This window comes from Oncorhynchus clarkii, chromosome 7 (genome assembly GCF_045791955.1).
Source record: "Oncorhynchus clarkii lewisi isolate Uvic-CL-2024 chromosome 7, UVic_Ocla_1.0, whole genome shotgun sequence".
In the NCBI taxonomy this organism is placed as follows: Eukaryota; Metazoa; Chordata; class Actinopteri; order Salmoniformes; family Salmonidae; genus Oncorhynchus; species Oncorhynchus clarkii.
The window spans coordinates 82470989-82497939 of NC_092153.1; the positions used below are offsets into that span (position 1 = coordinate 82470989).

The 26951-nt window shown below is 46.0% G+C and overlaps 1 protein-coding gene across 1 annotated transcript in view; it reads right to left on the reverse strand.

The window, feature by feature from the left end:
* The window catches only part of LOC139412698 (arf-GAP with coiled-coil, ANK repeat and PH domain-containing protein 3-like), an 82780-nt gene that overhangs the window by 2586 nt on the left and 53243 nt on the right, over window positions 1–26951 (reverse strand). The window contains exons 14-23 of the mRNA XM_071159358.1: window positions 25877–26103; window positions 24525–24594; window positions 24263–24357; window positions 22995–23212; window positions 22492–22588; window positions 18896–18996; window positions 17817–18040; window positions 16269–16378; window positions 9247–9357; window positions 8880–8941 (exon numbers count right to left, since the gene is read on the reverse strand). Of these exons, the coding sequence (XP_071015459.1) occupies window positions 8880–8941; window positions 9247–9357; window positions 16269–16378; window positions 17817–18040; window positions 18896–18996; window positions 22492–22588; window positions 22995–23212; window positions 24263–24357; window positions 24525–24594; window positions 25877–26103 (1315 nt within the window). The remainder of the gene's footprint in view (window positions 1–8879; window positions 8942–9246; window positions 9358–16268; window positions 16379–17816; window positions 18041–18895; window positions 18997–22491; window positions 22589–22994; window positions 23213–24262; window positions 24358–24524; window positions 24595–25876; window positions 26104–26951) is intronic.

Sequence of the window (26951 nt, forward strand, 5' to 3'; positions counted from 1 at the left end):
AACCATTTTACATTTCAGCTTCTGATTGGTTAGGGATGTCCCCAAAGATCCCCAACTTCTGATTGGTTAGGGATGTCCCCAAGGATCCCCAACTTCTGATTGGTTAGGGATGTCCCCAAGGATCCCCAACTTCTGATTGGTTAGGGATGTCCCCAAGGATCCCCAACTTCTGATTGGTTAGGGATGTCCCAAGGATCCCCAACTTCTGATTGGTTAGGGATGTCCCCAAGGATCCCCAACTTCTGATTGGTTAGGGATGTCCCCAAGGATCCCCAACTTCTGATTGGTTAGGGATGTCCCCAAGGATCCCCAACTTCTGATTGGTTAGGGATGTCCCCAAGGATCCCCAACTTCTGATTGGTTAGGGATGTCCCCAAGGATCCCCAACTTCTGATTGGTTAGGGATGTCCCCAAGGATCCCGGATAACATGGACCACAGAGACAGACACCAAACCCCCAAGGCGAGATAGACCATGATGCATCACTCACTCTATCCCGAACACTATCCTTGCGTTTTACCTTCCTGCTGGTCCCCATGGCAACGCCTGTAGCAACGGAAGCAACAACAGTTGTCAGTTTATTTTCTCAGATAAAAGGCAAACAAAACAGAACAAACATACTTTGGCTGTGTCTTATTCCCAATACAATGAGTTTTCAAAACATTAAGAACACCTGCACTTTCCATTGCATAGACTGACCAGGTGAAAACATCTGAAACCCTACCTCTTCAAACAGTATCTTAAGTAGCCCAGTGGTTAGAGCATTGGGCCAGTACCCAAAAGGTTGCTGGATCGAATCCCTGAGCTGACAAGGTAAACATCTGTTGTTCTGCCCCTGAGCAAGGCAGTTAACCCACTGTTCCCCGGTAAGGCTGACAGTTAACCCACTGTTCCCCGGTAAGGCTGACAGTTAACCCACTGTTCCCCAGTAAGGCTGACAGTTAACCCACTGTTCCCCGGTAAGGCTGACAGTTAACCCACTGTTCCCCGGTAAGGCTGACAGTTAACCCACTGTTCCCCGGTAAGGCTGACAGTTAACCCACTGTTCCCCGGTAAGGCTGACAGTTAACCCACTGTTCCCCGGTAAGGCTGACAGTTAACCCAGTGTTCCCCGGTAAGGCTGACAGTTAACCCACTGTTCCCCAGTAAGGCTGATAGTTAACCCACTGTTCCCCAGTAAGGCTGACAGTTAACACACTGTTCCCCAGTAAGGCTGACAGTTAACCCACTGTTCCCCAGTAAGGTTGACAGTTAACCCACTGTTCCCCAGTAAGGCTGACAGCTAACCCACTGTTCCCCGGTAAGGCTGACAGTTAACCCAGTGTTCCCCGGTAAGACTGACAGTTAACCCACTGTTTCCCGGTAGACTGACAGTTAACCCACTGTTCCCCAGTAAGACTGACAGTTAACCCACTGTTCCCCAGTAAGGCTGACAGTTAACACACTGTTCCCCAGTAAGGCTGACGGTTAACCCACTGTTCCCCAGTAAGGCTGACAGTTAACCCACTGTTCCCCAGTAAGGCTGACAGCTAACCCACTGTTCCCTGGTAAGGCTGACAGTTAACCCAGTGTTCCCCGGTAAGACTGACAGTTAACCCACTGTTTCCCGGTAGACTGACAGTTAACCCGCTGTTCCCCGGTAAGGCTGACAGTTAACCCAGTGTTCCCCGGTAAGACTGACAGTTAACCCACTGTTCCCCAGTAAGACTGACAGTTAACCCACTGTTCCCCAGTAAGGCTGACAGTTAACCCAGTGTTCCCCGGTAAGACTGACAGTTAACCCACTGTTCCCCAGTAAGACTGACAGTTAACCCACTGTTCCCCAGTAAGACTGACAGTTAACCCACTGTTCCCCAGTAAGACTGACAGTTAACCCACTGTTCCCCAGTAAGACTGACAGTTAACCCAGTGTTCCCCGGTAAGGCTGACAGTTAACCCACTGTTCCCCGGTAAGACTGACAGTTAACCCACTGTTCCCCGGTAAGGCTGACAGTTAGCCGAAGACGTGGATGTTGATTAAGGCAGCCCCCACCCTGCACCTCTCTGATTCAGAGGGGTTGGGTTAAATGCAGAAGACACATTTCAGTTGTACAACAGACTATATATCCCCCTTTTCTCCTCACCTCGCTCCCCCCACCTCCCCATAAAATAAAACCTGAATCTTGCACCCTCCACCCCCCCTTTCTAGCTCTGACTCTACTGACAGCAACGTTATTGAGGAAAAATATACTTTCTATGACTGTGATATGTGGTTGTCCCACCTAGCTATCTGAAGATGAATGTACTGACTATGACTGGTCCACCTAGCTATCTGAAGATGAATGTACTGACTATGACTGGTCCACCTAGCTATCTGGAGATGAATGTACTGACTATGACTGGTCCTCCTAGCTATCTGGAGATGAATGTACTGACTATGACTGGTCCTCCTAGCTATCTGAAGATGAATGTACTGACTATGACTGGTCCACCTAGCTATCTGGAGATGAATGTACTGACTATGACAGTGATGTGTGGTTGTCCCACCTAGCTATCTGAAGATGAATGTACTGACTATGACTGGTCCACCGAGCTATCTGAAGATGAATGTACTGACTATGACTGGTCCACCTAGCTATCTGGAGATGAATGTACTGACTATGACTGGTAGCTATCTGAAGATGAATGTACTGACTATGACTGGTCCACCGAGCTATCTGAAGATGAATGTGACTATGACTGGTCCACCTAGCTATCTGGAGATGAATGTACTGACTATGACTGGTCCACCTAGCTATCTGGAGATGAATGTACTGACTATGACTAGCTATCTGAAGATGAAGATGATGACTGGTCCACCTAGCTACTATGACTATGACTGGTCCACCTAGCTATCTGAAGATGAATGTACTGACTATGACTGGTCCACCTAGCTATCTGAAGATGAATGTACTGACTATGACTGGTCCACCTAGCTATCTGGAGATGAATGTACTGACTATGACTGGGATGAATGTACTGACTATGACTGGTCCACCTAGCTATCTGGAAGATGAATGTACTGACTATGACAGTGACCTAGCTATCTGAAGATGGTTGTGACTGGTCCACCTAGCTATCTGAAGATGAATGTACTGACTATGACTGGTCCACCTAGCTATCTGTAGATGAATGTACTGACTATGACAGTGTCCACCTGCTATCTGAAGATGAATGTACTGTGACTGGTCCACCTAGCTATCTGAAGATGAATGTACTGACTATGACTGGTCCACCTAGCTATCTGAAGATGAATGTACTGACTATGACTGGTCCACCTAGCTATCTGAAGATGAATGTACTGACTATGACTGGGCCACCTAGCTATCTGAAGATGAATGTACTGACTATGACTGGTCCACCTAGCTATCTGAAGATGAATGTACTGACTATGACAGTGATGTGTGGTTGTCCCACCTAGCTATCTGAAGATGAATGTACTGACTATGACTGGTCCACCTAGCTATCTGTAGATGAATGTACTGACTATGACAGTGATGTGTGGTTGTCCCACCTAGCTATCTGAAGATGAATGTACTGACTATGACTGGTCCACCTAGCTATCTGAAGATGAATGTACTGACTATGACTGGTCCACCTAGCTATCTGTAGATGAATGTACTGACTATGACTGGTCCACCTAGCTATCTGTAGATGAATGTACTGACTATGACTGTGATATGTGGTTGTCCCTCCCTGTTATCTGTAGGTGAATGTACTGACTATGACTGTGATATGTGGTTGTCCCACCTAGCTATCTGTAGATGAATGTTCTGACTATGACTGTGATATGTGGTTGTCCCACCTAGTTATCTGTAGGTGAATGTACTGACTATGACTGTGATATGTGGTTGTCCCTCCTAGTTATCTGTAGTTGAATGTACTGACAATGACTGTGATATGTGGTTGTCCCTCCTAGCTATCTGTAGGTGAATGTACTGAATGTAAGTCGCTCTGGATAAGAGCATCTGCTAAGTGACAAAAATGTGAATCCAGGTGAAAGCTATGATCCCTTATTGATGTCACTTTCTAAATCCACTTTAAATCAGTGTAGATGAAGAGGAGGAGACGGGTTAAATAATTATTTTTAAGCCTTGAGACAATTGACACATGGATTGTGTATGTGTGCCATTCAGAGGGTGAACGGGCAAGACAACAGATTTAAGTGTTGTTGAACGAGGTATGTGCCAGGCACACCGGTTTGAGTGTGTCAAGAACTGCAACACTTCCTAATGTTTAGTATACTCAGTGTATAGTGCATTACTTTTGAACTAGGACTAGTGCACTATGTAGGGGGGAAAAAAGTAGTGCACTATGTAGGGAATAGGGTGCCATTTGGGAAACAGCCAGTGTATTTTTTTCCTCAGCGAATGAGACAGAAGAGAGTTGGGTATAAGAAAGACCTCTCTGAGATGAGTATATGACCCGTTGATCTGGCTCTAGCTTCATAGGACTGCACTGTGCGTTGTTGAATGCCGAAGGTGTGGTGGTGTGTGTGTTGACGCGGTTACAGCATAGACCAGTGAGTAACGTTCTCCCAACGTTCCAGTAACATTCCAAACGCAAAGTTGCGGCAACGTTGAGAGAAGGGTTGTTTACAAGGAGAGAAGACAACAGGAGTCAGAAATGAGGCAGAAGCAGTCCAAGCAAGGTGAGGAGTTCATCACAAGAGTTTCTTGGTTTTATTCTCTTTATGCATTGTTTTTTTTTTTTAAATCACCATCTCAGTGTTTCTAAAACCAAGGAACAAAAATAAAGTTATTCCAAAGATATCCAAATGTAGAGATATTAATACAAGAATGTTTGTTTCCCCAAGTAGGACAGAGAGATAGCTATGTCACAATATTCCAAAAAGAGTGCACAGATAGACGTTTGGAAGAAGAGAACAGAATCAGAACAGGTGGCACGGAACAGGCAGGGTTCCGTGGTGGAATGCGGTAAGTCAGAGCAGGCAGTTTGAGTCAAGAGTTAAACATTTTAAAAAGCGTTTTTATTTACAGCATGTTTGTTTGTTTGTTTAGAAGCATCCTTTAACCCCAGTGTTAAAACAGTAAGAAACAACACCCACCACTTCAGCTGGGCTAGGTTACCACCCTATTTAGTCACAGTCCCTCGTCAAATATATTGACTTTATCATTCCTGTTGTTTTACTTTGAATACTCAAAACACTTGCAGAATATCACCTGCTTCCACACTCTGAAAATAAAAAACAACTGATGAAAATAATAATTGTTCTGTGACTCCTCTCCTCTAGAACATTTTGTAAAAAAAACACTGGCGAACACTGTTTCTACCACTTTGTTTCACTGTGCCACGTGTTATCAGACGTTAAACGCTGTATTTATGTATTCTCGCTGAAGTTAAACTGATTGATGCCTAACAACACTGTTGTTGTAGGACTTCATGCCAACGTAGCTGAGGAACAAACAGAGGTCGGCTAGCTAACGAAAAACAGTTCAGCTCTATGTTGAAAATCAGTGAAGCTATAGCTGGTCCATAAGTGGACGTAGAGATGGCACAGGGGTCCATAGGTCTACCAAAGAGACAGGAGGAAGTTGTTTTAAGGACATCACAGGAAGTGGCTGTACTGTACTGTAGCTCATGCTTTTTAACAGGACTGCACAGCACCATGAGGGGACAAATAGGAAACTATCATGCTCCGTATGCAGACAGCATTCTAGAACGCCCCCACGTACTACGCAGCATTCTAAAAACGCCCAAGAGTATATTCTAGAACGCGTACATACGTTCTAGAACGTTCCGGTCACAACCGAAAAGCATGCAGAATATAATGAGCATTGAGCAATGATGGCCGGAGAAGACAGTCAGTTGTAACCATAGAATTACAATGGGTTTTTGATGATAATGAAATGGATCTAGCTCTTCCTCTCCCTTACCTACTACAGGGACAGTTACCGATGGCCCCTGATTCCCTCTGTCCCCATAAGTCAACCAAAAGCACCACTGGTCGGGAAGAAGATGTCTTTATCAGTAAACACTGAAGGACTGCAATCAAAAAAGGTTTGAAATATAGATATAGAAAACACGTAATCACTAGAATGTCTACAAATAAATGATATTTTTTTCAACAAGTCTAGTACAGTAATTCTAGGTATAGATCAGTGTGAGTGTTGGAGGGACAGGGTTGATGAATCCCTTGTTTAGAAGTGAAGCCAGAATGTGTGTGTGGCACAATGACACAAGACCAGACCAAAACTTATCCAGTCAGGAAAAAAAAAAGTGAGGATATTGAAAAGTTTGAAAGATTTTTAAAAAATTAAGGAAAATAATTTACAGAAATACATCAATTCTGTAACAATAATCATCATTGCACAAGTCCTCCGGGGTTCAACGTAGGATTACAACATTCTAATAACTTCCCCCAAATTCCTTGGTTTTCCAGGAATCATGTATGGAAGATTCCGGATTTTTTTACGCCCCTATTTTAACATAAATAAACCAATACAAAACAAAAAGACAGAAACTCAACGAGCAAAATGAGAGAGCATGACGTAAACACGACAGCAACGATAAATAAAGCACATTACTGTTAGGAAGGGAAAGTCGTTTTTTTTTACATTAAGATATCATCGTAATAATAATAATAATAATATAGCATTTAATCCTCACTCACAAGTAACAACAAAGCAGGCGTTTGTCTCTTTCTCCATCCATCAGTCCTTCGGTATTCTCATCACATCTGAACCACTTCACCCCTGCATTCGTCCCTTCCCATCACACACACAGTGAAAACATGACGACCCCACCTTCCCAGACTAACGCAGTGGACCTTCCTTGACCATGCCTATAGCAGCCACAACGACACCCATTCCATATCACTGTAACCTCATGCCACCGTAGAACAACAGTTGGAACCCTGCACATCTAGCCACTGAATTACATCTAACCTCGATCTCCCACAGAAGACATAAGGACAAAAGGCTTCCTTTTCAGGCCAGCTTGAACCCTTTAAGGAACACGGAGTTGTAGACATACTGTAATCATGCCATCATTTCTAAAATCGACAGATTCTAATTCATTATAACACAATGGGCCGCTGATAAATTCCTATGGTACTATCAAATTCTGGAATATAAACCACTGTAAAATGCTGAATAGAACAATATAATATCATGTTCTAAATTACTGTAAAATGCTGAATAGAACACTATAATATAATGTTCTAAACTACTGTAAAATGCTGAATAGAACACTATAATATAATGTTCTAAACTACTGTAAAATGCTGAATAGAACACTATAATATAATGGTCTAAACTACTGTAAAATGCTGAATAGAACACTATAATATAATGGTCTAAACTACTGTAAAATGCTGAATAGAACACTATAATATAATGTTCTAAACTACTGTAAAATGCTGAATAGAACACTATAATATAATGTTCTAAACTACTGTAAAATGCTGAATAGAACACTATAATATAATGTTCTAAACTACTGTAAAATGCTGAATTGAACACTATAATATAATGGTCTAAACTACTGTAAAATGCTGAATAGAACACTATAATATAATGTTCTAAACTACTGTAAAATGCTGAATAGAACACTATAATATAATGTTCTAAACTACTGTAAAATGCTGAATAGAACACTATAATATAATGTTCTAAACTACTGTAAAATGCTGAATAGAACACTATAATATAATGTTCTAAACTACTGTAAAATGCTGAATAGAACACTATAATATAATGTTCTAAACTACTGTAAAATGCTGAATAGAACACTATAATATAATGTTCTAAACTACTGTAAAATGCTGAATAGAACACTATAATATAATGTTCTAAACTACTGTAAAATGCTGAATAGAACACTATAATATAATGTTCTAAACTACTGTAAAATGCTGAATAGGAAGGACACTGTAGAATAATATTGTAAAGACTGTGGAAGCTTAGGTCCTTACTGGTAAGAGAGGGAGGAAGAGGGAAGGTAATACATGGACAGGAAAGCCTACACTAAGAAAAGAAGGGTTCTTTAGCTATGTCCACAGGGGAACCTTTTTTGGTTCCAGATAGAACTATTTTGTGTTCCATGTAGAATCCTCTGTGGAAAGGGTTCTATAACGGAACCCACACACGGGTTCTTCAAAGGGATCTCCTGATTGGGACAGCCGAAGAGCCATTAATGGTTCTGGATAACACTTTGTTTTTCTCTAAGAGTGTACAGGAGAGGCAGGAAGTGTTGAGCAGTGTAGCGAGTAAACGGCCTGACAGTGAGAACCACAGACAAAACTATTAGGAACAGCCAGACACACTGTGTTTCACTCAGTTTATAATATGAACGGTGTGGAAAGCAGCTAGCGATGTGGTTAAAAGATCTGGATGTAGAAGAAGAAGAGAAGCATATTGTTGGAAAGATAAAACGACATTGTTCTGCGCTACGGTCAGCAGGGCCTTGTTGCTCTTAGACACAGATCTAGAATCAGCTTTACCCTCCACAAATCATAACCCTAACCAATTATGGTAACAATGCAAAACTGACTCTAGACCAGTTTATCTAAGGGCAACTTCATCCTACTACTCTGCCCTGTATGATATGCCTCTATATGCCCAGTTAGTAGTGGCTAAGCCGTATTCCAAATTGCACCCTATTCCCTATGTAGTGCACTACTTTTGTAGTGGGCCCAGGTCAAAAGTAGTGCACTACATAGGGAATAGGGTACCAATAGGCCTCTGGTCAAATGTAGTGCACTACTTAGAGAATAGGGTGCAATTTGGGATGCATCCTGCCTCAGTGGCGCCCCCTAACAGTAGTCTATGGTGAGGCAGATAAACTCCTGAATACATTTCCTGTACTGATGTTCAGTTGGGGAGCTGCTGGGGTATTGACCTGGCTGACCAAACGGACCCTCCGCCTCGCGCATCTCCTCGTTCATCCGTGCTAACCGCAACCTGGGAGAGAGAGGGAGAGGTAGGAGAAGGGGGGGGGTAGGGTTGGAGAAGGAGAGGTAGGTGGGTAGGTTTGGTGGGGAGAGGTAGGAGAAGGGAGGTAGGTGGGTAGGTTTGGTGGGGAGAGGTAGGAAAAATATATCGGAGAGAAACAGAAAACAGAATAATATTAACAAAAATTTGGGTAACATTTTGTATTTATTTATTTTATATTTACATTTTAGTCATTTAGTGAGGCGGGGGGGATGCTGGGGGATTATTTAAGATACTTTTAGAAGAGGTATCAGATGTTTTCGGTGAACACTTACAGTGTAACAATATCGGCGTTAGCGGCCTGGACAGCCATGCTCAGAGGGTCGTGACCTTCCTCATCCACCTCCGTCTGACAAGCCCCTCTCTTCAGGAACAGACACACCTGACTAAAGAGAGAGAGAGAGAGATGGATATATATTTATATATACAGTGCCTTGCAAAAGTATTCGGCACACTTGAACTTTGCGACCTTTTGCCACATTTCAGGCTTCAAACATAAAGATATAAAACTGTATTTTTTTGTGAAGAATCAACAACAAGTGGAACACAATCATGAAGTGGAACGACATTTATTGGATATTTCAAACTTTTTTAACAAATCAAAAACTGAAAAATTGGGCGTGCAAATTTATTCAGCCCCTTTACTTTCAGTGCAGCAAACTCTCTCCAGAAGTTCAGTGAGGATCTCTGAATGATCCAATGTTGACCTAAATTACTAATGATGATAAATACAATCCACCTGTGTGTAATCAAGTCTCCATATAAATGCATCTGCACTGTGATAGTCTCAGAAGTCCGTTAAAAGCGCAGAGAGCATCATGAAGAACAAGGAACACACCAGGCAGGTCCGAGATACTGTTGTGAAGAAGTTTAATGCCGGATTTGGATACAAAAAGATTTCCCAAGCTTTAAACATCCCAAGGAGCACTGTGCAAGCGATAATATTGAAATGGAAGGAGTATCAGACCACTGCAAATCTACCAAGACCTGGCCGTCCCTCTAAACTTTCAGCTCATACAAGGAGAAGACTGATCAGAGATGCAGCCAAGAGGCCCATGATCACTCTGGATGAACTGCAGAGATCTACAGCTGAGGTGGGAGACTCTGTCCATAGGACAACAATCAGTCGTATATTGCACAAATCTGGCCTTTATGGAAGAGTGGCAAGAAGAAAGCCATTTCTTAAAGATATCCATAAAAAGTGTTGTTTAAAGTTTGCCACAAGCCACCTGGGAGACACACCAAACATGTGGAAGAAGGTGCTCTGGTCAGATGAAACCAAAATTGAACTTTTTGGCAACAATGCAAAACGTTATGTTTGGCGTAAAAGCAACACAGCTGAACACACCATCCCCACTGTCAAACATGGTGGTGGCAGCATCATGGTTTGGGCCTGCTTTTCTCAGCAGGGACAGGGAAGATGGTTAAAATTGATGGGAAGATGGATGGAGCCAAATACAGGACCATTCTGGAAGGAAACCTGATGGAGTCTGCAAAAGACCTGAGACTGGGACGGAGATTTGTCTTCCAACAAGACAATGATCCAAAACATAAAGCAAAATCTACAATGGAATGGTTCAAAAATAAACATATCCAGGTGTTAGAATGGCCAAGTCAAAGTCCAGACCTGAATCCAATTGAGAATCTGTATAAAGAACTGAAAACTGCTGTTCACAAATGCTCTCCATCCAACCTCACTGAGCTCGAGCTGTTTTCCAAGGAGGAATGGGAAAAAATGTCAGTCTCTCGATGTGCAAAACTGATAGAGACATACCCCAAGCGACTTACAGCTGTAATCGCAGCAAAAGGTGGCGCTACAAAGTATTAACTTAAGGGGGCTGAATAATTTTGCACGCCCAATTTTTCAGTTTTTGATTTGTTAAAAAAGTTTGAAATATCCAATAAATGTCATTCCACTTCATGATTGTGTCCCACTTGTTGTTGATTCTTCACAAAAAAATACAGTTTTATATCTTTATGTTTGAAGCCTGAAATGTGGCAAAAGGTCGCAAAGTTCAAGTGTGCCGAATACTTTCGCAAGGCACTGTATCTAGAGAGAGATATAGATATATTTGCCCCATGGACCTCCCGGTTGCGGCTGGGTCTCTGGTGGCACAGCTAGCACTGCACTGCAGTGCCTTAGACCACTGCGCCACCCGGGAGGCCCCTTATTTTTAATCTGAGCCTAAGTCTTTGTCCTCAGGCCTGGAGGGAAGCCAAAGTAATTCCACTACCCGATAGTGGTAAAGTGGCCTTTACTGGTTCTAACAGCTGACCAATCAGCTTGCTGCCAGCTCTTAGCAAACTGTTGGGAAAAAATGGTGTTTGACCAAAAACAATGCTATTTCTCTGTAAACAAATTAACAACACACTTTCAGCACAATTATAGAGAAGGGCACCCAACATGTACTGCACTGACACAAATGACTGATGATTGGTTGAAAGAAATTGATAATATGAAGATTGTGTGAGCTGTCCTGTTATATTTCAGTGCAGCCTTCGATATTATTGACCATAACCTGTTGAGAAAAGGTATGTCTTATGGATTTTCAACCTCTGCCATATCGTTGATTCAGAGCTATCTATCTAATAGAACACAGAGGGGTTTTCTTTACTGGAAGCTTCTCTAATGTTAAATATGTAAAGTGTGGTGTACCGCAGGGCAGCTCTCTAGGCCCTCTACTCTTTTTTATTTTTTACCAATGACCTGCCACTGGCATTAAACAAAGCCTGTGTGTCCATGAATGTTGATGATTCAACCACATACGCATCAGCAACCACAGCTAATGAAGTCACTGAAACCCTTAACAAAGAGTCTGTAGTCTGTTTTGGAATGGGTGGCCAGTAATAAACTGGTCCTGAACATCTTTAAAACTAAGAGCATTTGTATTTGGTACAAGTTCTAGACCTCAGCTGAATCTGGTAATGAATGGTGTGGCTGTTGAACAAGTTGAGGAGACTAAATTACTTGGTGTTACCTTAGATTGTAAACTGTCGTGATCAAAACATATTGATTCAATGGTTGTAAAGATGGAGAGAGATCTGTCCTTTAAAGAGATGCTCTGCTTTTATGAAACCACACTCCAAAAAAGCAAGTTCTGCTCTAGTCTCATCTTATCTTGATTATTGTCCAGTCGTGTGGTCCAGTGCTGCAAGGAAAGACCTAGTTAAGCTGCAGCTGGTCCAGAACAGAGTGGCACATCTTGCTCTTCATTGTAATCAGAGGGCTGATATAAATACTATGCATGTCAGTCTCTCTTGGCTAAGAGTTGAGGAGAGACTGACTGCATCACTCCTTATTTTAATTAGAAACATTAATGTGTTGGTTATAGACACTCGGTTGTGGTACTCCGTGTATATAAGCAAGTTACCAGGTAAGTATAGTGGTTAGGGATGAATGAATGAATGAATGTCTTACCCTCTGTCACAGGTAGGTAGTGTGGTGTAAGGGTTAGGGATGAATGAATGAATGTCTCTTACCCTGTGTCCCAGGTAGGTAGTGTGATGTAAGGGTTAGGGATGAATGAATGAATCTCTTACCCTGTGTCCCAGGTAGGTAGTGTGGTGTAAGGGTTAGGGATGAATGAATGAATCTCTTACCCTGTGTCCCTGGTAGGTAGTGTGGTGTAAGGGTTAGGGATGAATTAATTAATCTCTTACCCTGTATGTCCCAGGTAGGTAGTGTGGTGTAAGGGTTAGGGAAGAATGAATGAATCTCTTACCCTGTGTCCCAGGTAGGTAGTGTGGTGTAAGGGTTAGGGATGAATGAATGAATGTCTTACCCTGTGTCCCAGGTAGGTAGTGTGGTGTAAGGGTTAGGGATGAATGAATGAATCTCTTACCCTGTGTCCCTGGTAGGTAGTGTGGTGTAAGGGTTAGGGATGAATTAATTAATCTCTTACCCTGTATGTCCCAGGTAGGTAGTGTGGTGTAAGGGTTAGGGAAGAATGAATGAATCTCTTACCCTGTGTCCCAGGTAGGTAGTGTGGTGTAAGGGTTAGGGATGAATGAATGAATGTCTTACCCTGTGTCCCAGGTAGGTAGTGTGGTGTAAGGGTTAGGGATGAATGAATGAATCTCTTACCCTGTGTCCCAGGTAGGTAGTGTGGTGTAAGGGTTAGGGATGAATGAATGAATCTCTTACCCTGTGTCCCAGGTAGGTAGTGTGGTGTAAGGGTTAGGGAAGAATGAATGAATCTCTTACCCTCTGTCCCAGGTAGGTAGTGTGGTGTAAGGGTTAGGGATGAATGAATGAATCTCTTACCCTGTGTCCCAGGTAGGTAGTGTGATGTAAGGGTTAGGGAAGAATGAATGAATATCTTACCCTGTGTCCTAGGTAGGTAGTGTGGTGTAAGGGTTAGGGATGAATGAATGAATCGCTTACCCTGTGTCCCAGGTAGGTAGTGTGGTGTAAGGGTTAGGGATGAATGAATGAATCTCTTACCCTCTGTCCCAGGTGCACGATTTCAAATGATCAGGACGATCAGGTTTTGACCTTTTTGCTTGCCCAAGTTAGAATACCTCATGATAAGCTGCAGACCACACTATTTACCGAGAGGTTTTCTTTCATCTCTATTTTTCCTAGCTGTCCATTTACCGCCACAAACCGATGCTGGCACTAAGACCGCACTCAACGAGCTGTATGGGACCGCACTCAACGAGCTGTATGGGACCGCACTCAACGAGCTGTATGGGACCGCACTCAACGAGCTGTATGGGACCGCACTCAACGAGCTGTATGGGACCGCACTCAACGAGCTGTATGGGACCGCACTCAATGGGACCATAAGCAAACAAGAAAATGCTCATTCAGAGGAGGTGCTTCTCGTGGTTGGTGATTTTAACGCAGGAAAGCTGAAATCTGTTGTACCCCCATTTTTTTTTATCCCATGCTAATCTACAGGAATGTCTCCTTTTTTACCCCATGCTAATCTACAGGAATGTCTCCTTTTTTACCCCATGCTAATCTACAGGAATGTTTCATTTTTTATCCCATGATAATCTACAGGAATGTCTCCTTTTTTATCCCATGCTAATCTACAGGAATGTCTCCTTTTTATCCCATGCTAATCTACAGGAATGTCTCCTTTTTTACCCCATGCTAATCTACAGGAATGTCTCCTTTTTATCCCATGCTAATCTACAGGAATGTCTCCTTTTTTACCCCATGCTAATCTATAGGAATGTCTCCTTTTTACCCCATGCTAATCTACAGGAATGTCTCCTTTTTTACCCCATGCTAATCTACAGGAATGTCTCCTTTTTACCCCATGCTAATCTACAGGAATGTATCCTTTTTACCCCATGCTAATCTACAGGAATGTCTCATTTTTACCCCATGCTAATCTACAGGAATGTCTCCTTTTTTACCCCATGCTAATCTACAGGAATGTCTCATTTTTACCCCATGCTAATCTACAGGAATGTTTCCTTCTTGCCCCATGCTAATCTACAGGAATGTTTCCTTCTTGCCCCATGCTAATCTACAGGAATGTTTCATTTTTTATCCCATGCTAATCTACAGGAATGTTTCATTTTTTATCCCATGCTAATCTACAGGAATGTTTCCTTTTTTACCCCATGCTAATCTACAGGAATGTTTCCTTCTTATCCCATGCTAATCTACAGGAATGTCTCCTTTTTACCCCATGCTAATCTACAGGAATGTCTCCTTTTTACCCCATGCTAATCTACAGGAATGCCTCCTTTTTATCCCATGCTAATCTACAGGAATGTTTCCTTTTTATCCCATGCTAATCTACAGGAATGTTTCCTTCTTATCCCATGCTAATCTACAGGAATGTTTCATTCTTATCCCATGCTAATCTACAGGAATGTTTCCTTCTTATCCTATGCTAATCTACAGGAATGTTTCATTTTTATCCCATGCTAATCTACAGGAATGTCTCCTTTTTATCCCATGCTAATCTACAAGAATGTTTCACTAGCACAGACTGAAATATGTTCTGGGATTCATTCGATAACATTGAGGAGTTTACCATATCAGTCACCGGCTTCATTAATAAGTGCATCGTCGACGTTGTTCCCACAGTGACCGTACGTACATATCCCAACCAGAAGCCATGGATTACAGGCAACATCTGCACTGAGAAACAGGCTAGAGCTGCCACTTTCAGGGAGCGGGACACTAATCCGGGACAGATGCACCAAGTCTGGAACCAAAAATACCCTGAACAGCTTCTACCCCCAAGCCACAAGACTGCTAAATAGTTAACCAAATAGCTACCCCGACTATCTGCATTGAACCCCCTTTGCACAAACTATTTGGACTCATTACACACGTTGCTGTTACTGCTTATTATCTATCCTGTTGCCGAGTCACTTTCCCACTAGATATATGTACACGTCTACCTCAATGACCTTGTTCCGCAGCACATCAACTCCGTACTGGTACCCCGTGTATATAGCCTGGTACCCCCGTGTATATAGCCTGGGACCCGTGTATATAGCCTGGTACCCCGTGTATATAGCCTGGTACCCCCGTGTATATAGCCTGGTACCCCCGTGTATATAGCCTGGTACCCCGTGTATATAGCCTGGTACCCCGTGTATATAGCCTGGTACCCCCGTGTATATAGCCTGGTAAGTTATTGTTACTCTTTGTGGATTAATTCCTTGTCGTTATTATTTTAAAATGATTATTCTCTATTTTCTTTCTCTCTGCATTGTTGGGAACGACCCGACCCGTAAGTAAGAATTTCACTGTTGTTTACAAAGCAGGTTACAAATAAAATTTGATTTGAAAAAAAAAAAAGTAGGTAGAGTGGTATAGGGGTTAGGGATGAATAAATTAATGAATGTCTCTCACCCTGTATGTCCCAGGTAGGTAGTGTGGTGGAGGGGTAATGAATGTCTCTCACCCTGTATGTCCCAGGTAGGTAGTGTGGTGGAGGGGTAATGAATGTCTCTCACCCTGTATGTCCCAAGGAGGTAGTGTGGTGGAGGGGTAATGAATGTCTCTCACCCTGTATGTCCCAGGTAGGTAGTGTGGTGGAGGGGTAATGAATGTCTCTCACCCTGTATGTCCCAAGGAGGTAGTGTGGTGGAGGGGTAATGAATGTCTCTCACCCTGTATGTCCCAAGGAGGTAGTGTGGTGGAGGGGTAATGAATGACTCTCACCCTGTATGTCCCAAGGAGGTAGTGTGGTGGAGGGGTAATGAATGACTCTCACCCTGTATGTCCCAGGTAGGTAGCGTGGTGAAGGGGTAATGAATGTCTCTCACCCTGTATGTCCCAGGTAGGTAGTGTGGTGGAGGGGTAATGAATGTCTCTCACCCTGTATGTCCCAGGTAGGTAGCGTGGTGGAGGGGTCCTCTCCCCCCCATGTCCCTCTGGTTCACATCAGCCCCATTCTGCAGCAGGAACTCACACGCTGTCAGAGAGCCCTGACAGAGGAGAGAGAATGAGGGGAAGAGGGAGAGAGAGAGTGGTGGTGGGGGGAGGAGAGTGATGGGGAGGGAAGAGGGAGAGAGAGTGGAGGGGGGAGGAGAGTGATGGGAGAGGGAAGAGAGAGAGAGAGAGTGGTGGGGGAGGGAAGAGGGAGAGAGAGAGTGGTGGTGGGGGGAGGAGAGTGATGGGGAGGGAAGAGGGAGAGAGAGTGGTGGGGGGAGGGAAGAGGGAGAGAGAGAGTGATGGGGGGAGGAGAGTGATGGGGAGGGAAGAGGGAGAGAGAGAGTGGTGGGGGGAGGAGAGTGTTGGGGAGGGAAGAGGGAGAGAGAGAGTGATGGGGGGAGGAGAGTGATGGGGAGGGAAGAGGGAGAGAGAGAGTGGTGGGGGGGAGGAGAGTGATGGAGGAGGGAAGAGGGAGAGAGAGAGTGGTGGGGGAGGAAAGTGGTGGGGGAGGGAAGAGGGAGAGAGAGAGTGGTGGGGGAGGAGAGTGATGGGGAGGGAAGAGCGAGAGAGAGAGAGACCACAGTGTCGTATTAGAACACAGTGTCCTATCAGACCACAGTGTCGTATCGGACCACAGTGTCGTATCGGACCACAGTGTCGTATCAGACCACAGTGTCGTATCAGAGCACAGTGTCCTATCAGAACACAGTGTTGTATCGGACCACAGTGTCCTATCAGACCACAGTGTCCTATCAGACCACAGTATCCTATCAGACCACAGTGTCCTATCAGACCACAGTGTCCTATCAGAACACAGTGTCGTATCGGACCACAGTGTCGTATCGGAACACAGTGTCCTATCAGACCACAGTGTCGTATCGGACCACAGTGTCCTATCAGACCACAGTGTCGTATCAGACCACAGTGTCGTATCGGAACACAGTGTCGTATCGGAACACAGTGTCCTATCAGACCACAGTGTCGTATCGGACCACAGTGTCCTATCAGACCACAGTGTCGTATCGGACCACAGTGTCCTATCAGACCACAGTGTCCTATCAGACCACAGTGGCGTATCAGACCACAGTGTCGTATCAGACCACAGTGTCGTATCAGACCACAGTGTCGTATCGGACCACAGTGTCCTATCGGACCACAGTGTCGTATCAGACCACAGTGTCGTATCAGACCACAGTGTCATATGTATCAAGGCAGGCTGCTGAGGCGAGAACGACTCATAATAACATCTGGAATAAAACCATGGAAACCGTGTATTTGATACCATTCCATTTATTCTGTTCCAGCCATTACTATAAACCTGTCCTTCCTAAATAAGGTGCCACCAGCCGCCTGTGGCCTGTATAGTGTGTGTCTGCACTCTGTCCAACCCTGCCTATACCGTGTATATAGTGTCTGCCTATAGCGTCTATAGCGTGTATCTTACCTCTGTCCCGGCCTGTATAGTGTGTGTATCTATAGTGTGTATCTTACCCCTGTCACGGCCTGTATGAGCGGGGTCTTTCCCTCCTCATCGCTGGCAGAGTGGACGTCTGCCCCGTGCGCCAGCGCCTCGGCCATGAGTGGCAGGTTGTGTAGCCGTGACGACCGGTAGAGCAACGCCCCCGGGGGGAGGGGCTCCTCAGGGTCTGATCCCGCCTCCTGCTCTATCTCCACCTCCCCGCTAGACTCCTCCTCTTCTGACTCACCCTCACACTCTACTGGGGCGAGGGGGAGGGAGGGAGAAGGAGAGAGTGTGGGAGGGGGGGTGGAGAATGAGGGAGAGGAGGGTTAGTCTGGCTACTACAGTTTGACAAAGTCCTAAAATACGACTAGCGATGAACCTTTGAAAGTACACAGTCTGTAAATTCTGACGTGCACACACAATTTTACATGTTAGCCATTTAGCAGACGCTCTTGTCCAGAGCGACTTACAATTCGTGCGTTTAGAAAGCTAGGTGGACCAGTCATAGTCAGTACATTCATCTTCAGATAGCTAGGTGGACCAGTCATAGTCAGTACATTCAGCTTCAGATAGCTCGGTGGACCAGTCATAGTCAGTACATTCATCTACAGATAGCTAGGTGGACCAGTCATAGTCAGTACATTCATCTTCAGATAGCTAGGTGGGACAACCACATATCACAGTCATAGTCAGTACATTCATCTACAGATAGATAGGTGGACCAGTCATAGTCAGTACATTCATCTTCAGATAGCTAGGTGGGACACCACATATCACAGTCATAGTCAGTACATTCATCTACAGATAGATAGGTGGACCAGTCATAGTCAGTACATTCATCTTCAGATAGCTAGGAGGACCAGTCATAGTCAGTACATTCATCTTCAGATAGCTAGGTGGACCAGTCATAGTCAGTACATTCATCTTCAGATAGCTAGGAGGACCAGTCATAGTCAGTACATTCATCTTCAGATAGCTAGGTGGACCAGTCATAGTCAGTACATTCATCTTCAGATAGCTAGGTGGACCAGTCATAGTCAGTACATTCATCTTCAGATAGCTAGGTTTGACAACCACAGATCACAGTCAGTAAATTCAAGTGACTTACCCTCCTCGGTGACACTGTCGACCACTGAGCCAAACACCAGGATGTCTGTGCTCCCGTCTGTACTGCCTCCCAGCCCACTGTCGCTGCTCAGACCTGCAGGGCCAACCAGCGCCAAGCCATGGACACGTTAGTCACTACACCTCCTCCCCTGAAGCTCCACAACAAGACCTCCTTATAGCCCCAAACCCGGTCTCCTCACCAGCTAGGTACACCCCCCTAAACACTCCTCCTAACCCCCCCTAAACACTCCTCCTAACCCCCCCTAAACACTCCTCCTAACCCCAACCCCCCTAAACACTCCTCCTAACCACCCCTAAACACTCCTCCTAACCCCCCCCTAAACACTCCTCCTAACCCCAACCCCCCTAAACACTCCTCCTAACCCTAACCCCCCTAAACACTCCTCCTAACCCCCCCTAAACACTCCTCCTAACCCTAACCCCCCCTAAACACTCCTCCTAACCCTAACCCCCCTTAAACACTCCTAACCCTAACCCCCCCTCCTAACCCTACCCCCCCTAAACACTCCTCCTAACCCTAACCCCCCTAAACACTCCTCCTAACCCTAACCCCCCCTAAACACTCCTCCTAACCCTAACCCCCCCTAAACACTCCTCCTAACCCTACCCCCCCCTAAACACTCCTAACCCTAACCCTAACCCCCCCTAAACACTCCTCCTAACCCTAACCCTAACCCCCCCCTAAACACTCCTCCTAACCCTAACCCTACCCCCCCCTAAACACTCCTCCTAACCCTAACCATCCCTAAACACTCCTCCTAACCCTAACCCCCCCTAAACACTCCTCCTAACCCTAACCCCCCCTAAACACTCCTAACCCTAACCCCCCTAAACACTCCTCCGAACCCTAACCCCCCTAAACAGTCCTCCTAACCATCCTCTGGCAGCCTCTCAATCCCTAAAATAAACCCCTTCTGACCCCAATCTACCCTTCTGACCCCAATCTACCCTACTGACCCCAATCTACCCTACTGACCCCAATCCACCCTACTGACCCCAATCCACCCTACTGACCCCAATCTACCCTGCTGACCCCAACCCACCCTACTGAACCCAATCTACCATACTGACCCCAATCTACCCTACTGACCCCAATCCACCCTTCTGACCCCAATCTACCCTTCTGACCCCAATCTACCCTGCTGACCCCAATCTACCCTGCTGACCCCAATCCCCCCATATAGAACCAAGCCTCATCTCCACCCCAACAGTTCCTTCTAAAGCCTCATCTCCACCCCAACAGTTCCTTCTAAAGCCTCATCTCCACCCCAACAGTTCCTTCTAAAGCCTCATCTCCACCCCAACAGTTCCTTCTAAAGCCTCATCTCCATCCCAACAGTTCCTTCTAAAGCCTCATCTCCACCCCAACAGTTCCTTCTAAAGCCTCATCTCCACCCCAACAGTTCCTTCTAAAGCCTCATCTCCATCCCAACAGTTCCTTCTAAAGCCTCATCTCCACCCCAACAGTTCCTTCTAAAGCCTCATCTCCACCCCAACAGTTCCTTCTAAAGCCTCATCTCCACCCCAACAGTTCATTCTAAAGCCTCATCTCCACCCCAACAGTTCCTTCTAAAGCCTCATCTCCACCCCAACAGTTCCTTCTAAAGCCTCATCTCCACCCCAACAGTTCCTTCTAAAGCCTCATCTCCACCCCAACAGTCCCTTCTAAAGCCTCATCTCCACCCCAACAGTTCCTTCTAAAGCCTCATCTCCACCCCAACAGTTCCTTCTAAAACCTCATCTCCACCCCAACAGTTCCTTCTAAAGCCTCATCTCCATCCCAACAGTCCCTTCTAAAGCCTCATCTCCACCCCAACAGTTCCTTCTAAAACCTCATCTCCACCCCAACAGTTCCTTCTAAAGCCTCATCTCCACCCCAACAGTTCCTTCTAAAGCCTCATCTCCACCCCAACAGTTCCTTCTAAAACCTCATCTCCACCCCAACAGTTCCTTCTAAAGCCTCATCTCCACCCCAACAGTTACTTCTAAAGCCTCATCTCCAGTCCCAAAACATCTATTATCCCGTTTGTTCTCTCTGGTTGGCAGGTGAGTGTGTGTCAGACCACAGCCACACATAGATAACTCTGGGTCAGTCTTACTGCGGGAAACTCTGGGCCAGAGTTACTGCGGGAAACTCTGGGACAGACTTACTGCGGGAAACTCTGGGACAGACTTATTGCGGGAAACTCTAGTTCAGACTTACTGCGGGTAACCCTGGGTCAGACTTACTGCGGGGAACTCTGAGCCAGACTTACTGCGGGAAACTCTGGGTCAGACTTACTGCGGGAAACTCTGGGTCAGACTTACTGCGGGAAACTCTGGGTCAGACTTACTGCGGGAAACTCTGAGCCACACTTACTGCGGGAAACTCTGAGCCACACTTACTGCGGGAAACTCTGAGCCACACTTACTGCGGGAAACTCTGAGCCACACTTACTGCGGGAAACTCTGAGCCACACTTACTGCGGGAAACTCTGAGCCACACTTACTGCGGGAAACTCTGGGCCAGACTTACTGCGGGGAACTCTGGCCAGACTTACTGCGGGAAACTCTGGGCCAGACTTACTGCGGGAAACTCTGGGCCAGACTTACTGCGGGAAACTCTGGGTCAGACTTACTGCGGGAAACTCTGGGCCAGACTTACAGCGGGTAACTCTGAGCCACACTTACTGCGGGAAACTCTGAGTCAGACTTACTGCGGGGAACTCTGGGCCAGACTTACTGCGGGGAACTCTGGGCCAGACTTACTGCGGGAAACTCTGGGCCAGACTTACTGCGGGAAAACTCTGGGCCAGACTTACTGCGGGAAAACTCTGGGCCAGACTTACTGCGGGAAAACTCTGGGCCAGACTTACTGCGGGAAAACTCTGGGCCAAACTTACTGCGGGAAACTCTGGGCCAGACTTACTGCGGGAAACTCTGGGCCAGGCTTACTGCGGGAAACTCTGGGGCAGGCTTACTGCGGGAAACTCTGAGCCAGATTTACTGCGGGAAACTCTGAGCCACACTTACTGCGGGAAACTGGGACAGACTTACTGCGGGAAACTCTGAGCCAGACTTACTGCGGGAAACTCTGGGTCAGACTTACTGCGGGAACTCTGAGCCACACTTACTACGGGAAACTCTGGGTCAGACTTACTGCGGGAAACTCTGGGTCAGACTTACTGCGGGAAACTGAGCCAGACTTACTGCGGGCAACTCTGGGTCAGACTTACTGTGGGAAACTCTGGGCCAGACTTACTGCGTGAAACTCTGAGCCACACTTACAACGGGAAACTCTGAGCCACACTTACTACGGGAAACTCTGGGTCAGACTTACTGCGGGAAACTCTGAGCCACACTTACTACGGGAAACTCTGGGTCAGACTTACTGCGGGAAACTCTGGGTCAGACTTACTGCGGGAAACTCTGGGTCAGACTTACTGCGGGAAACTGAGCCAGACTTACTGCGGGAAACTCTGGGTCAGACTTACTGCGGGAAACTCTGGGCCAGACTTACTGCGGGAAACTCTGAGCCACACTTACAACGGGAAACTCTGAGCCACACTTACTACGGGAAACTCTGGGTCAGACTTACTGCGGGTTCCATTGCCAGTGTCGAAGTAGGAGAAGAGATTGTCCATCTCATCAGGACAAAACAGAGAGTCACGACGGAGCTTCGCTGCTGCTGCAGCTGAGGACATACAGGAGAGAGAGAGAGAGAGAGTCTTAATATCACCTCATATTACAAAAAGGTTTCCAGACAGGATCTCTCATTATTTATTTGACAAAAGTAAAAGTGATAAAGTACAAGGGTTTGAAGATATGGAGGGACTGGTTTTAAATCCCCAGACTGTTTGAAGTGTCAGAAATTGGGATTGGGTCTCGTGACGACGTCTGCAGTCTGCTGCCTGTCTGATGGAGCCGGACAGAGCAAACGGTTCAGCATCACATGCTTTCCTCAAGACTCTTCCACGACAGCTAAATGGATATTTTTGCTAGTTGTATTGTCCTTCAAGACATATGCAGGACAGCTTTCCACGGCTTAAACATTCAGTCAACTGCAGAAGGAGAGGAGAGGAGAGAGAGAGTTTAGTCACCTGCGGAGAGGTTTCCTGGTGAAATCAAACCGGGGTCGTGTCGGTATTTCCGGCGGGTTTTGGGCGCTCCTCGCATGGAGCTGTTGTGGCGATGACACTTCTTCACGCTCCAGGGGCGGGACTTCCTCTCGCCTTCCACCAATGAGTCACTGACACTCATCTTCTTCAGGAAACGCCTCTCCACATATTTAGCCTTGATCCACGCCTCCTTCTCTTGTCTAAGAGAGAGAGAGAGAGAGAGGGAAGACCGTATGTGTCACGTTTAGGAGTCTCCTAGCCAATAGGAGATGAGGGAAGACCATATATGTCATGTTTAGGAGTCTCCTAGCCAATAGGAGATGAGGGAAGACCATATGTGTCATGTTTAGGAGTCTCCTAGCCAATAGGAGACGAGGGAAGAAAGTATATGTCATGTTTAGGAGTCTCCTAGCCAATAGGAGATGAGGGAAGACCATATATGTCATGTTTAGGAGTCTCCTAGCCTATAGGAGATGAGGGAAGACCATATATGTCATGTTTAGGAGTCTCCTAGCCTATAGGAGACGAGGGAAGACCTTATATGTCATGTTTAGGAGTCTCCTAGCCAATAGGAGATGAGGGAAGACCATATATGTCATGTTTAGGAGTCTCCTAGCCTATAGGAGATGAGGGAAGACCATATATGTCATGTTTAGGAGTCTCCTAGCCAATAGGAGATGAGGGAAGACGATATATGTCATGTTTAGGAGTCTCCTAGCCTATAGGAGATCAGGGAAGACAATATATGTCATGTTTAGGAGTCTCCTAGCCAATAGGAGATGAGGGAAGACGATATATGTCATGTTTAGGAGTCTCCTAGCCTATAGGAGATCAGGGAAGACAATATATGTCATGTTTAGGAGTCTCCTAGCCATTAGGAGATGAGGGAAGACCATATATGTCATGTTTAGGAGTCTCCTAGCCAATAGGAGATGAGGGAAGACCATATATGTCATGTTTAGGAGTCTCCTAGCCAATAGGAGATGAGGGAAGACCATATATGTCATGTTTAGGAGTCTCCTAGCCAATAGGAGATGAGGGAAGACCATATATGTCATGTTTAGGAGTCTCCTAGCCAAACGGAGATGAGGGAAGACGATATATGTCATGTTTATGAGTCTCCTAGCCAATAGGAGATGAGGGAAGACCGTATGTGTCATGTTTAGGAGTCTCCTAGCCAATAGGAGATGAGGGAAGACGATATATGTCATGTTTATGAGTCTCCTAGCCAATAGGAGACCAGTGCTCACCTAGGACTGGAAGGTCCAGGTTTCTTCACTCCCAGTTCCTCACAAGCTCCCTCATAGATGTGGTTAATCACATTGTTACCCAGCTCACACATCAACTGGAGACAGAGAGAAAGATAGCAGAGAAGAAACGATTAGGTGAGGAATTTCATAACCCCGAAACACGAAGAGAGATATTCCCAGAGTCCCAAGAAACTTCTTTGAAAGGATTTACGTCATATCTTTAATCACGAAGATGATGCAGAGCAGGAAGTGAGAAACTCACCTTGAGTAGCTCTGGTTCCCAGGAGTCCAGTGTTAGTGAACGAACCTTGGAGCAATGAACCCCCAGACTCCTGTAGAAGACACAACACAGAGAGAGAAAGACAACAGGTCAGATACAGCGGCGTTTCCTAAACTCCGAGTAGAGTATGTGTGTTGCGTAGCCTGTAATCTGTGAATATATGGAGGGACAAGTGTCATCCCCAGACTGTCTGAAGTGACAGAAATCGGGATTAGGTCTCGTGATGATGATGTCTGCAGTCTGCTTCCTGTCTGTCACTTTCACCTGTTCTACTTCCTGTCTCTCACTGCTGTTTGGCTGTTCTTTCACTTGTTCTACTTCCTGTCTCTCGCTGCTGTTTGGCTGTTCTTTCACTTGTTCTACTTCCTGTCTCTCGCTGCTGTTTGGCTGTTCTTTCACTTGTTCTACTTCCTGTCTCTCGCTGCTGTTTGGCTTTTCTTTCACTTGTTCTACTTCCTGTCTCTCGCTGCTGTTTGGCTGTTCTTTCACTTGTTCTACTTCCTGTCTCTCGCTGCTGTTTGGCTGTTCTTTCACTTGTTCTACTTCCTGTCTCTCGCTGCTGTTTGACTGTTCTTTCACTTGTTCTACTTCCTGTCTCTCGCTGCTGTTTGGCTGTTCTTTCACTTGTTCTACTTCCTGTCTCTCGCTGCTGTTTGGCTGTTCTTTCACTTGTTCTACTTCCTGTCTCTCGCTGCTGTTTGACTGTTCTTTCACTTGTTCTACTTCCTGTCTCTCGCTGCTGTTTGGCTGATCTTTCACTTGTTCTACTTCCTGTCTCTCGCTGCTGTTTGACTGTTCTCTGTCAGATGGGGTGTCACAGGTGAGGACTGAACTGACGGAAGTGTGGTAAACACCTGTCAATCCGTTAAAAGTTGACGGCTGCCTGAAGTCAGAAAACAAGGTGCAGTCATTGTAAATTGCTCACCCGTGATTTAGGTTCCCGTGAAGTCCTTAATGCAGAGAATTGTTTCCAGTGTTGTTTTTAGTTTCCTACCTGTGGCATTGTGGGTACTGTAGTTTACCTGTGTATGCCGGAGCACTTAATGCATAGACGTGTGCTTAGGTTGTTGTAATTTAGTCTAGTTCACTGTAGCATTGTCTGTATTGTAGTCTAGCACCCTCAAACTCAACTCTGGACCTCGAAGCCAGTTCCACTGTGTTTTTACATTGTTCCCCTCTAATCGGGGACTGATTTAGACCTGGGACACCAGGTGGGTGCAATTCATTATCAGATAGAACAGAGAATCAGCAGGCTCCGGATCTCGTAGGGTAAGAGTTGAGTACCCCTGGTCTAGTGATTCCCTACCTGTAGCATTGTGGGTAGTGTAGTTTACCTGTGTATGCCAGAGCACTCGATGCAGAGCAGGACTCCCAGGTTGATGGAGGCCCAGCATGGTGCAGCCTGGGAACAGTCACAACACAGCTCATTACCCGGGAGGGTCTGCACCCGGTGGAGGATGCTCTCCCCCCTGCCCTCACCCCCTCTCCCCCATTTCTCCCCGCGGGGCTCGCTGGCTGAGTCTATACTGCTGGTAGAGGGGGAGGCTGTCCTGTCCAGACGCTAGAGAGAGACAGAACAAACGGTGGTTATGGTTAGTTATACTGCTGGTGGGTGGGTCCCAGCTAAAGGCTTTAGGCCAGCTAGTTATACTGCTGGTGGGTGGGTCCCAGCTAAAGGCTTTAGGCCAGCTAGTTATACTGCTGGTGGGTGGGTCCCAGCTAAAGGCATTAGGCCAGCTAGTTATACAGCTGGTGGGTGGGTCCCAGCTAAAGGCTTTAGGTCAGCTAGTTATACTGCTGGTGGGTGGGTCCCAGCTATAGGCTTTAGGCCAGCTAGTTATACTGCTGGTAGGTCCCAGCTAAAGGCGTTAGGCCAGCTAGTTATACTGCTGGTGGGTGGGTCCCAGCTAAAGGCTTTAGGTCAGCTAGATATACTGCTGGTGGGTCCCAGCTAAAGGCTTCAGGCCAGCTAGTTATACTGCCGGTGGGTCCCAGCTAAAGGCTTTAGGCCAGCTAGTTATACTGCTGGTGGGTGGGTCCCAGCTAAAGGCTTTAGGCCAGCTAGTTATACTGCCGGTGGGTGGGTCCCAGCTAAAGGCTTTAGGCCAGCTAGTTATACTGCAGGTGGGTCCAAGCTAAAGGCTTTAGGCCAGCTAGTTATACTGCAGGTGGGTCCAAGCTAAAGGCTTTAGGCCAGCTAGTTATACTGCAGGTGGGTCCAAGCTAAAGGCTTTAGGCCAGCTAGTTATACTGCAGGTGGGTCCAAGCTAAAGGCTTTAGGCCAGCTAGTTATACTGCAGGTGGGTCCCAGCTAAAGGCTTTAGGCCAGCTGGTGGGTGGGTCCCAGCTAAAGGCTTTAGGCCAGCTGGTGGGTGGGTCCCATCTAAAGGCTTTAGGCCAGCTGGTGGG